Raw genomic sequence first — 12,498 nt, forward strand, 5'->3', positions numbered from 1 at the left:
ATATGCGCAGTAGTGATTATCTAATACCAAGTATTTCGTTGTCAAAGCCTCAACCGTGTTCCCTGTGTAGCTTATTCTAAAGTAAGGTCGGATGAAACAACTTTTAGAACTCAAAATTTGAGTCAAAGCGCTTAGTAATTTTGAAAACCTGATGGTTGAACAAAAATTAGAACAGGTAAAAAAAAAAAAAAAGGTAAAACAAAAAAAAAACAAACAAGGAAAACCACAGATGGACAGAAGGAACTGCCAGCTATGATGTCCTTCTGTACTTAGTTATTTTAGTATTTCATTGCTCATGTATTGAGTTCTTACTTGATGGTTTTCCCAAGAGAGCTACATATGCTTCTTGCAATATGGTATTACCTAATATCAGAACACATGGGATGAATGGTTTTGAGGTTCTAGGACATGGCAAATGAGTCATGGGTTTCTGGTCCCATGCTCTGATGTATTGCATCTCTTCTGCAGTTATTCATAACAGGAAGAGCCGAGATTCTGCGGCTGTAATTATCAAAGGATTAAGTATGTAACTCTTAATTTCAGTAGGACTGGGGACTCTTACGTCTATTGTGAATGTGTAAATGGCTAAAGAAATTCAAATTTGGTCTCTTGCATTCGCTTCCTATCTAAACAATAGACTAGGGCTTTTTATTGCTAATGTACTCAACCGTGTTAAAAGTTGGAGCCTTTGCATAGCTTTAGGGACTGGGGAATCCACAAGTGGTATAGAAAATCTCTCCACCCTGACCATAGCTCTCTAGACAGGTAAATGACACAGAATTTGCACATAATGCCAGACCAGTCCAGGAATTTTGTCACACTTATACTAAAAAACACAGCAAGTCTCCTGGCTTAAAAGCAGTTCGTGTTTTATTTATTTATTTATTTAAATTTCACTTGGTTAGAATTAACACCGTAATTTTGTAGGTTCTTTGTGCTTTTGAATGCATTTCTAAGGTTCTTTTCCTTTCCATTGTCTTTTAGGGTGCCATTAGAAAGAGATAATTCAGAAGAGTTTTTAAAACGAGAAGCCAGAGCAACTCAATTAGCAGAGGAAATTGAATCAAGTGCCCAATACAAAGCTCGGGTTGCCTTGGAAAATGATGAAAGAACAGAAGAAGAAAAATATACTGCTGTTCAGAGAAATGCTAATGAACGAGAAGGGCATAGTGTGAACACTAGGTACTGGCATACACTATGAATAGTATTTTTATTTAAATGATGTACATATTTTGGTGAAGTAGCAATTTACTCATTGAAAATGTGCTTTTTCAGCAGGGCTGATTAGGTTAGGAATCTTGTGTAAACAATTGCGTGCTGTTTTTGGCACTCATGCTGACTTGTACACCTCTGCCTGGCCCTGTATTATCTGTAATGAAACAGACTTCTCCATTCTGATATTTCGCTGTGGTGAATTCATACCAAATTACAGGAAAAGGCAGTGGTTTCAGCATGTCACGGAGAATTTTGGGCATTAGTACTAAATCGTTCACTGTCTGTGGGCTCATAGGAAGTGGAACGTGTGGTAAGTGTCAAAGGGTAAATTCATGAGGTGATCATTAGGTCAACATCTGATTATAAATTAAATTTTCCTCGAGCTTGATTTGAGAAAGAAAGTATCAACAGAGCCCTTGAACAGGTACTTTTCTTTATCTTCTAGTTCTTCCTCAACGCTGATATAAATCTGCTCTGTTTCAGGGAAAATAAGTACGTCCCACCAGGACAGAGAAACAGAGATGTCTTGTCTTGGGGAAGTGGAAGACAAAACTCACCAAGGATGGGCCAGTCTGGATCAGGCCCACCAATTTCACGGTCTGGATCCCATACTTCAGATTTCAGTCCTAACTCTGGAGCAGATCAAAGAGTGGTTAACGGAGGCAAGTATCTGAAGTCTAAATGAATGTGCCTTATAAAATGCAGTCATTTATTTAATTATGTTGAAACTGCATATGATGTGGTTTTAGGATGTTTATTTCATAGGCTGGGCTAGCATGCATCATTTAACACAGAGGTGGTGAGTTTCATTTGGGTTTAACTTAGTGACAACGAAACATTCATTTGACTGCACTGTGCGTAGCTTTGCGGAGCAGAAATGTCACTTGGTTTCTACCTTTGTCTCAGATGATGGTGCAGTCTGCAGTTTTAAAGATGAAAAATCGCTTTATGTATTTTTTTTTTTTTTACTACTGCTGAGCTCTGTCGAGGAATAGCAATACTGACATCTAGTGAAAGGGAGGTGGCAGCTGTACCGGAGGAAGTGTCAGTCTTCCTTCCTGGAGCATGGATCAATTCAGTGTCCTATCAAAAAGAATAAAGCAACTTGCTGACTTCACCGCAACGTGGGTGGAGAAATCATTGATGGGAAAGTAAGAGAAGTTATTACAGGAAAAGTAATTGAGTCTTCTCTTCAAATAGCTATTTGAGTGTTTTCTGCTGTACACATGGGTAATGTAAACAGACATCACTAGGCACTGTATAGCAGAAGGTGGTGGTTCATAACCAAATACCATTTTTTGAGAGAAGGATTTTAGCAGTAGCCCATCCTTGAGGCATTATTTGTATAGGTTAAAAATACTATTATGAGAGATTGCTGTGATTTAAAAAAAAAAAAAATACTCAAGTGCCTCTGTCTGGAGGGGAGGTCTGAGAAATGTTTAAAGGTAAGTGAAGCTTTCTTCTTACATACAGCCAGCTGTGTAAAGGACGTACAACTGAGTCTTGCCCAAACAATGCTAAACTTTGAAATTCGTGGGTAGTATTTGTGGTTTGTGCCATCCTATTACTTTGCCGAATCAACATCATATACTTAGCATACTCAAAATGGCTTGTGAATTAAATTTCTTTATTTTGAAAACAATGAACCCTATACCCTAGATTAGAATACTACATTAATACTGCAGATAACCAATAAAGGCATAAACGTCAAGATTCAGACACTGAACACCGCTGTTTTTTGTAAAGATACAGTTCCTAGAATTGATACTGCTCATCATTTGGTTTGGAAGTAGTGGTTTGTGCGTTCAATACTATATGTGAACCACTGTATGAGAACCTCTGGTAGCTGTTTAAGGACCTTGTCAAGACTGATGCGTACTGTAGAACATATATATGACAGGCTAACAGATCAAACTTTACTGTCTATTCCTTAGTAGTATTTGTAGATCCTAATTAACCCTTTGGGGAGTTTATGACATTCAGATATTAAATTTGACTTGAAGCGGAGGAAATAACTTGAAAGAGACTTTTTATTGGTTGCAGAAATAAACTAATCTATCCCCAAAGGGTTAAACATGAAAAATCATTTTGTCATATTTTACTTTTTTTTTTCTGTTGACCTTTTTCCCCATAATTTTTCTTTAGTTTTTATACTTTCCTTCATATCATTTGTTCTGTCAGGTGTTCCCTGGCCATCGCCTTGCCCATCTCCTTCCTCTCGCCCACCTTCTCGCTACCAGTCAGGTCCCAACTCTCTTCCACCTCGGGCAGCCACCCCTACACGGCCGCCCTCCAGGCCCCCCTCGCGGCCCTCCAGGCCCCCGTCTCACCCCTCTGCTCATGGTTCTCCAGCTCCTGTCTCTACTATGCCTAAACGCATGTCTTCAGAAGGTACAATACCACAATTTGTTCATGTTTTTGTTTGTCTTTGTTTAACTCCTTTGTGAGTTTAATTACAAAATTGTTTTTCCTCTTCATTACTTAACCTATAATTTGTGTTTAACTTTAGTTTATCAGACTATTTCTATTAACCTTTTTATTTGAAGAACTTTACAAAAACAAAATAAAGCTGTGAAATTTCCCAAATTGGTATGAAATAAACTCAGCTTTGTAAACGCTGCTCAGTGTCTTAACTTAACCAACAGCAACATGGCAGGACCTGTTAATTTTGGAGGGCAGTTTTAGGAATACAAATTTATGTAGATTCTCAAAAAATGTTAATACAGATGTTTCACAAAAAGCAGTCTCAAATCTAACTAAAATTCTCCAATTAACTTCTGTTTATTTAAACAAAAAGGCAAAAAAAAGCTACATTTAAAGAAGTACACTGTGGAATGGGATAGGAGAAGCTGCTTCGAAGGTGAATCTGTAGAAAACTTTACGTTTGCATTGAGGCAGAGCAATAACTTAGCTCCCTGGTAGTCAGTAATATGCAGAGAAAGTTTGACTCATGAGTCTTGGACAGTTGTATGCAGAAATATCTCGACTAAATTAATCCGTACTCTGAATGTACAGTAAGGAACGTATTTTTATTTTAAGTGCACTCAAAGACTAGCCTGCGCAGCACAGTCTAGCAATCCTGGAAAAATGTAAACTGATTATCCTAAGCTCACTGGAAATGTGCACGCTCTCTGCTGTAGCAGGCTCCACTAGAGCCAGGAGAGAGCCCGGTCATCCCGCTGATCGAGTCAGGAACGCTGCTCTGCAGCTTGCCTGATAAATGCTCGAGATGGCCCATGCCCATGGCTAATAGTAGACCTGCCTGTACGGTGTTCTACTGTCAATTAAATTTATCAATGTGAGATTTTTTTAATGTAAGATCCTAAGAATCCGCATGCCAGTGCAGTTATTTTTTAGCGCTTGGGATTGATTTGTCAGGCATGCAGTGAACTGCTGGCTGCAACATTTAACTTCTAGTACAAGAAGAGGATTGCTGGAAAGTGTGTATTCTTTAAAACACTTGCCTGTATGCAATTTGGATTGAAGTGTGCTTTAGATTTATGGTTAAAATAGAGGCTGACATTTAAAGATTTATATAACCGGAAGAGGTACTTGATATTTTTGAACCTTACATGAAACCAGAAAGCCACTACCTGAACTTCTGTCTGTTACTGACCTACATTAAAAATGAACTGTAATCAGCTAGGTTGTTCTATGCTCATACAGAGTTTTTCCTTCTGAGATATCAGCATTTGAGTCTGATTTTGTTGTAAAGAAAATGTTTGTTAGGAGGTAGAAACTGTATTGCTGCCTGGACTTGAGCATAACTATCCTGTGGCAGCTGTATAAACTGTTCAGAATTACTGTTCACTTACAGCTTCAGCTTCTGATGTTAAACATGCATGACTGGAACCTTGGGATAACAATAACTTGTTTAGTTGTGATTTTGCTGACTTGTTAATGAATTGTGACCTGCTGCAGGCAATCTAGCCTCTGTGCAGAATGCTGTGCTGAAATTCCCCGAGAGAATTGGTCAGCCAGTGGTGACTACCCTGTAAATAAATGTTTGGTATCACCGACCACCTAACAAAAGTGATGCAATTCTTTTTTTCTTGGAAATGTTTGATAGCCCAGAAGTGTGCTTATCTAGAGGGAGCTGGGCCACTAACTTTTTTGACTTGTCTTGCAGTAGGCAATATTGGATACTTGGATTCAACTTTTTTAAATCCACGCTGTTTCAATTCTGATAAAGCTTCTAAATATCAATGAACGTGAGCTCACATAGCAAGGTGAAGAGTATGTTGGTAGTCTGGCTGGACCGCTGGCATGGCCTTTTTATTCTCACAGATCCCTGGTTCTAGTCAATGTCAGTGTAATTTGCTTGACTGTATTACTGCATTATTGAGAGTTACTACATGAAAGCCAATTTTAAAAACAGATAGTATGTTTGGGTATGCTTTGTGACGGATGTTAAGTACTTATTGTGTGGGGTTGTTTTCTTTTTCCCAGGGCCTCCACGGATGTCTCCTAAGGCACAACGGCACCCTCGAGGTCACAGAGTCTCTACTGGTAGGGGTACAATTTCAAGTGGCTTAGAATTTGTATCTCATAATGCACCAGGGGAAGCATCTACTACTGCAGTGGCACGAGGCAGCCCTTCAGGTGGGACGTGGTCATCAGTTGTCAGTGGGGGTAGGTAAAGCTTGGCTTATTGCAGATGGCTTGCCAGGGATACTTTAGAGTGTTAATGCTAAGCAGAATACTGTGTTCCTAGACAATTCAGGCTCCGAATACACTGGTCTGCTAACTTAGCTTGCTTAGATGAAGTGGGAGAAGGATGTTGCCAGGTAGCTTAGTAAAATGGCTGGTGAGTCAGTCCTTAAAGTGCAGTATTGTCTGAATTGCAGAGAGGATAAGTCAGTTGGTGTATGAAAGGAAGGGGGAATTAGTTGTTGAAAGAAATAATCTTCAGGAAAGTCACTGAAGGAGGCAAAGTTATTTTCCACTGCATCACTGAAGCTGATTAGTGGCAATATAACTGGATTTTTATGGTTTACAAATGAATGAGGTGCTTGTATAGAGGAAGGCTGGCATTACAAGAAAAAGATGAAATAAGTGAAGTTGGATGTACTTTCTTTTAAAATGATGAAGGCTTTAAAGTGGTTGTTTTGTGTTTGTCATAAGTGCTGTAGTAGTAGATGTAGTCAGTGTCTTCTTTTCTGAATCAGTTATTTTTGTAACGTTTGACTTTATATTTAAAGCTCAGTCTTATGATACCGGCCCTGGTTTTGAGCTTTTGGGATTGGGACCATGTTCTAGTCAGTTGTCAGCTGCTGGCTGCTTTCTTGAGTCAAAGCACAAATGAGCAACAGTTTGGAGTCTGGTACTTTTTAGCGGTGTTAGAATTCTAGAGAAGAGTGGTGGGAATGCATTTTCAGAAAGCAGGTATGAATTATGTTCCAGTGCGTAGACAGCCCCATAGATCTTGTTGCCTTGCAGAAAAGATTTAAACTCTTCTGTTCTGGCATTCTCTCTGACTCATCGTCCCTCCCTACCCTGCACTTTATTTATCACTGGCATGCAAGCAGGGCTGTTAAACAACTTACCTCTCTTTCTTCTTGCTCACTTGAAGTTTATGTATGATGTAAAGCAACTAACTAGCCACAGTGGCGTGAGCAGGAAGCAGGAGGTAGAACTTTACTTGTAAAGAACATACAACTTCCCTTGCTGCTTTAACACAGGAGCAAAAGTGGACATCAAATAATCTGCTTTCAATAGGATATGCTGGTTTTTTTTCCAGCTGACAAACCTCCAAAGGAGGACGTTGTAAAATGGATGTGTTTTTTCAGCCTTTTAAAAAAAATGTTTTCCATCCGTTTATATGGAGATAATGACCACCTTTTCTGTTCTGCCTGAAACGGTGTTAATGTGAGCTGTTGTATGCTGGGGGGCCAGGGACCATACTGCAGTTTCATGGCGGGACTATAAGACAGAGATGTATGTTAGGGGACAATCTGCAGGAAAATAGCACCACTTATCTGAAATGCTGTATTGTAAAGAGCTAGGAGATGTACCTGAAAGGTAAACAGGCTTTCAGTCACTATATAATGTTCCACTGAGTATTTTGAAGCATGTTCCTAGTCATTTTTAAAATAAGCAAACTTCTGAGCGGATGAGGAAACTTATCCCATAACTGTTTTTTCCTGTTTGTTTCTAGTTCCAAGATTATCCCCTAAAACACACAGGCCTAGGTCTCCAAGGCAAAGCAGCACTCCCACAGGACCAGCTCTGCCTTCTCCTCAACCTGGTACTATTCCCACTGAATCTGTTGCCATGCCTGTTCCAGCTGCCTCTCCTACACCTGCCAGCCCTGCTTCCAACAGAGCAGTTACCCCTTCCAGCGAAGGTGAGTAACCCTCACTAGCTGGCAAATGCAACCCTTGCCTAATCCCTGGAAATGAATATGTCTATACCAGAGCAAAGCTGCTTTCTGAATGGTGGGAAGAGTTCTGACTGATACATTTAATTTCACTATGTAGTGAGTTCCTTTTTTCCTCATGATGATGGCTTTAAAATAAGATTGGAGAGGCTTTTTAGTAAGCCTGTATGCTTAATTTCTTCTGCCTTTCGGGGAGTATGGATGTATAGGTGTTTGACCTAACTGAGGACTTTTTTCAGACAGTTACTTGGCTGTTCTCTCATTTAAAGAACCATAGACCACTGCTTTCAAAGAATATTTTAAGCCTCATGAAAGGAGAAAAAAAGAAATTCAAGAGCACAGTCATAAAGGTCTTAACTAACTCTCAAATCTCAGTAGCATTCTGTATGAAGAGCTTGGACTATGGAAAATAATTTGCTTTTGTTTTACATTTTCCTGTTAGCCTAGTTAAGGATCTGTGTGGTGGTGAGGGATGTTTGATTGGGACATTTTGATGTGTTTGATGTGGTGGTGAGGGATGTTTGATTGTGACATTTTCACTGGGCTTAATAACAGTAGGATGGGGAAGGGGGGAGGATAAGCCTCCAGGCCCTAACTAGGTAGCAGAAAAAGTGTAACAGGGATTTTCTTACGTAAGCTAAACATGGTTAAGTCTCTCTTCTGTTCTATCTTGTCATCTCTTTTTAATCAGCATGAGTTGTGTATAAGAGAATAACTTTGGCAATTTCTTTTCTAGCTAAAGATACTAGGCTTCAGGACCAGAGGCAAAATTCTGCAACTGGAAACAAGGAGAATATAAAACCAAGTGAGACTTCTCCTAGTTTTCCTAAACCTGAAAGCAAAGGTTCGTATCAAAAGTTTCTGTAAGTACTTGAGTAACATAGGATTCCAAGTGCTAAACCTGCTATATTGACTAGTTTAGTTAATATTTAAAGGAAGACTTGGAGGCAATCTGTTTTGATAATTTGTAAGGAGCATTTGATCATGCAGTTCTGAAGAGACAGAGAGCTGCAATTTTAAGTGTTGGACTCATGGACTCATTTCATTGACCTGAAGTACAGAGGTGCTTATGTGGATGATGTTTGCATTTATTTATTTTATCTATTTCCTCCTCTCACAGTGTTTTTTTTAATATACACCCTGGACACCTTAGTGTTTCACCTTTAATTGATATTACTGGAACACTGGCATGTTATGTTTTGAGGGTTTTATTGTGTGCCTCTTTGTATGCATCTGAGTTCTGCAGTCCCTGTACCTCAGGGCTTCTGTCTTGGTGTGATGCGTTAGAACTATAGATATGGCAGTTATGCAATGCCATGTTTTCAGAGTATTTTTGTGTGCTCATACATGTAGTTCGTGGGATTATACCAACTCACAGATGAAGTGGTATAGCTGTATTTCACTTCTAGATATGCAAATGCCATGTTTTTGCAAATTTAGAGATGTGGGGGTTGTATATAAAAACCTGAATTAGAAATGCTTGGACAATTGTGGTCTTATATTCGGCAGGTGTCTCTCCAATTGTTTCAGAACATAGAAAACAGATTGACGATTTAAAGAAATTTAAGAATGACTTTAGGGTAAGTTTCTATGTATGTTAACTTAATGTATTGTAGTTCTCTTGTGCAGATTACTTTGATGAATACATTGCATGTGTTAATGGAAAACGGGTCCTTAAAACTTGTGTTCGATTTACGAAAATGTCCATGAGAATTGATGCTAAAATTCAATGCTAAGTCCTGTTTGTACAATTGCCTAATGCACAGGTGTGTATTTTGACTTAAATACTGTACACTGAAGATGTTGTTCAAAACCTGTGTGGTTGATAGGTACAAATAATTAATGCATTTATGCTCCGTATGGAAGAGCGTGTTTGAAAGTTTAATGGAGGGTTTTGCTGAGGAAAATTGAAGACAAGTATCTGCTGATCCATTGCACATTTCCAGGTTATAATTGTTTACTAAACCAGGTCAGCTTTTCAAGAGTTGCTGTTAAATCACATGGAGGGGGGCTGAGTCCAAGGGGTTGTCTTAAGCTTTCCTGTCACTTCCTAATCAACATTTAGGTCAGTCGAATCTGAATAATTCAGCTTCTTGCACAGTATAGGCTTAAAACATTATCAGTACTTGTAGATCCTTTTTTTCCTACTAGAAATGGAAATGTATGTTTGAAAAGGTCATTTCCAGGTGATTAAGGCCTATGGGACTGTATCTTACTCTGAGATAGCATTAGATCGTCTCCTAGTTTTGCATACCAATCTAATGAATATACAACTTGGGTTTTTTTTTTTTCCAGTTACAGTCGAGTTCCTCTTCAGATGCAGTGGATCAGCTGCTAAATAAAACACGAGAAGGTGAAAAACCAAGAGATGTAGTTAAGGAAAAGACAGAATCGACCCCTAAAGAATCTAGCATAGAAACTGGCAGTAATACTAACTCTAACGGTGGCAGTAGCAAACCTAATAGTCCAAGTATTTCTCCATCAATAAGTAATAATTCTGAGCAAAAGCGAGGGCCTGAGGTAACTTCACAAGGTGTACAGACATCTGGGCCTGGAAGTAAACAAGATAAAGAGGATAAAGAAGAGAAGAAGGATACTTCTGAGTGAGTAACTCTGCCTTTTAGAATAAGCAAATCTGTTATTAGCATTTAATTGTGTGTAGAAAAAAGCTGTTATGAACATGTAATATCTTAATGTTGGTATGGTCAATGTAAGTTTTCTCGTAGTTATACAGAGAAAAAAACAAATGATGTGCCTGTGCAGAAAGTCATCTCGTGAGTCAGTGGTAGAAGTGCATGTAGCACTCTGGTTCTCTCAATGCCTAGTTGGTATCTAAATGCTTATTTAAATGTTTTCCTGTCTCATGTAAGCTGAAACACCAACGGCAGGAAAACTTTATTGATGAGTATAGTAAGAATGCTGTCAGTAAACAGGACTTTTTGTATATATGTATATTTGAGTTCTCAAAAATCTGCCTTGCAGAAGGAAATGAGGCATTTCATATCTTAATTTTTTAATTGTTTAGGCATTCTGCAGATATGCTCGTAAAAGAATAATGCTGAACATCTTTTTTTTGTTGTTCTTCATGTTTAGGCAAGTTAGAAAATCAACACTTAATCCTAATGCAAAAGAGTTCAACCCTCGATCTTTTGCTCAAGTAAGTTATTTCATACTGCTTATAAAGATCCACTCAAAGGCTTTTACTTGGAGTATGGTCAAGCTAATCTTGCATATGCATTGCTGAACTCTATTTGTAGCCGAAGCCTTCTACTACACCAACCTCCCCTCGTCCGCAAGCTCAACCTAGCCCTTCCATGGTGGGTCATCAGCAGCCAACTCCAGTGTACACTCAGCCTGTTTGTTTTGCACCAAATATGATGTACCCAGTTCCAGTGAGTCCAGGCGTGCAGGTAAAGTGCAGCATGTAATGTCAGTTCGTTTACGCTTTTCAGATGATTGTCAGCCAACTGGGGAGACATAGGAGATCTCAGTTAAGACAGTGGCACAGTACTGTCTGTATCACTGTCATAAATATTGGGCACAATTACATTGTTGTTCAGTTTTAGCTATGTAAATAACGACTTTTCCCAGTGGTCTTTCAATCTACATAGCATAATAGTCTCAAACACTTGTAAATTCCAACAGCTGTTACTCATATTTGTTGTGAATCTGTGCAGAATTCCTCCCCAGTGCTCCAAGCATAGCCTTACTTTCTTAAGTTTTAAGCAACCATTTTTTTGTCCTTAGCTTCCAGCTGCGTCCCACTAATTTCCGGTTGTTGCAGAGATTACTAGGATTTCAAATCTAACTCTGCTATAAAGCTGTCTGATTTAATACTTTGCTTGAAGTAGCAATACTAGCATTACTCGACTGGTTGTTGCAAACCATATGGTCTTGGTTGTTTGTACATTCAGACTTAATCACAGTGGTAGAAGAAAATACCATAGGTTAGGCAAAGTTCACTAAACCCTATTTGAAGTCTGGAGTGTTTCTTCCTTTCCTTATGGACCAAATGGTTGCTGGTGATTAAAAATTTGTGGCTAACAATCCTAACTGTGTGGTGGAAGGTTTGGGGTTTGGGGGAAGGATAAAACTTGTGCTAACTTTGCTCTCATAATGTGTTAAGAAAATACCCAGTATGTCCAAAATGCTTTAATAAGTAATTTAGTGATCAGCTTGCAAAAGGTCACAAGAATTCCTCCTAAAGAAACTTCTGTGAGACTTGAATCTTATGATAAAACGCTGAAAGAGCCAACAAATATCTACAGACTGCCATTGTGCATCTTTCCTAATGTTAAAATAGATGCACTAGAATGTTACTGGCTTGGTTTTAGTAACAGTGATTCTTTTCTAGTAGCGTATATGACATTGGTGAAGAACTGAACTTGTAAATATTTTAACATCTAGCATTACATTTGTGTGAGTTGCCTCTGGAAAGAGTTTGAAAGCTAGGATATGGTAACTCCTGTTGCGACTCATTTCACAGGGGAGACTTGCATAGCAGAAAGTTCTGTAATGTTTGTCACCTAATTATGACCATAAAGTTTAGAGAAAAAATAGCTTCTAATATCATTAGAGGCTAATGATTTTTTTTTTTATTGGCTCAGAGTAAAACATATCACAGCTGAGCAGGGCCCCCACCCCAACAAACAGCCACATGCATACACACACTTTTTAAAAGAATATCATAGCTTAAACTCCTGCTTCTGTTTCAGCCTTTGTATCCTATTCCCATGACGCCCATGCCAGTGAACCAAGCCAAGACATATAGAGCAGGTAAAGGTGAGAATAATACTGCCTGTTTGGTTCTTAGTCTGCATGCAGCATGAATAAAATAACAAATGATTGTTTTCTAATCCATGTTGATTGATATTTTAAATACTATTTTTAATAAAGGCAACTAA

The 12,498-nt window shown here is 38.7% G+C and overlaps 1 protein-coding gene across 16 annotated transcripts in view; it reads left to right on the plus strand.

Moving 5' to 3' along the window:
• The window catches only part of ATXN2 (ataxin 2), a 51,240-nt gene that overhangs the window by 19,999 nt on the left and 18,743 nt on the right, over positions 1-12,498 (plus strand). For 5 of the 16 annotated variants that reach the window (XM_083804176.1, XM_083804184.1, XM_083804177.1 and 2 more), the window contains exons 8-18: positions 985-1,182; positions 1,699-1,877; positions 3,397-3,606; positions 5,665-5,847; positions 7,373-7,561; positions 8,331-8,438; positions 9,104-9,174; positions 9,890-10,197; positions 10,688-10,751; positions 10,852-11,004; positions 12,310-12,376. In XM_083804176.1, coding sequence (XP_083660302.1) covers positions 985-1,182; positions 1,699-1,877; positions 3,397-3,606; positions 5,665-5,847; positions 7,373-7,561; positions 8,331-8,438; positions 9,104-9,174; positions 9,890-10,197; positions 10,688-10,751; positions 10,852-11,004; positions 12,310-12,376 — 1,730 coding nt within the window. The remainder of the gene's footprint in view (positions 1-984; positions 1,183-1,698; positions 1,878-3,396; positions 3,607-5,664; positions 5,848-7,372; positions 7,562-8,330; positions 8,439-9,103; positions 9,175-9,889; positions 10,198-10,687; positions 10,752-10,851; positions 11,005-12,309; positions 12,377-12,498) is intronic. The other 11 variants (XM_083804185.1, XM_083804186.1, XM_083804190.1 and 8 more) reach the window with 6 other exon arrangements.

The sequence above is a fragment of the Anser anser genome, assembly GCF_964211835.1.
Source record: "Anser anser genome assembly, chromosome: 18".
NCBI classification, from domain to species: domain Eukaryota; kingdom Metazoa; phylum Chordata; class Aves; order Anseriformes; family Anatidae; genus Anser; species Anser anser.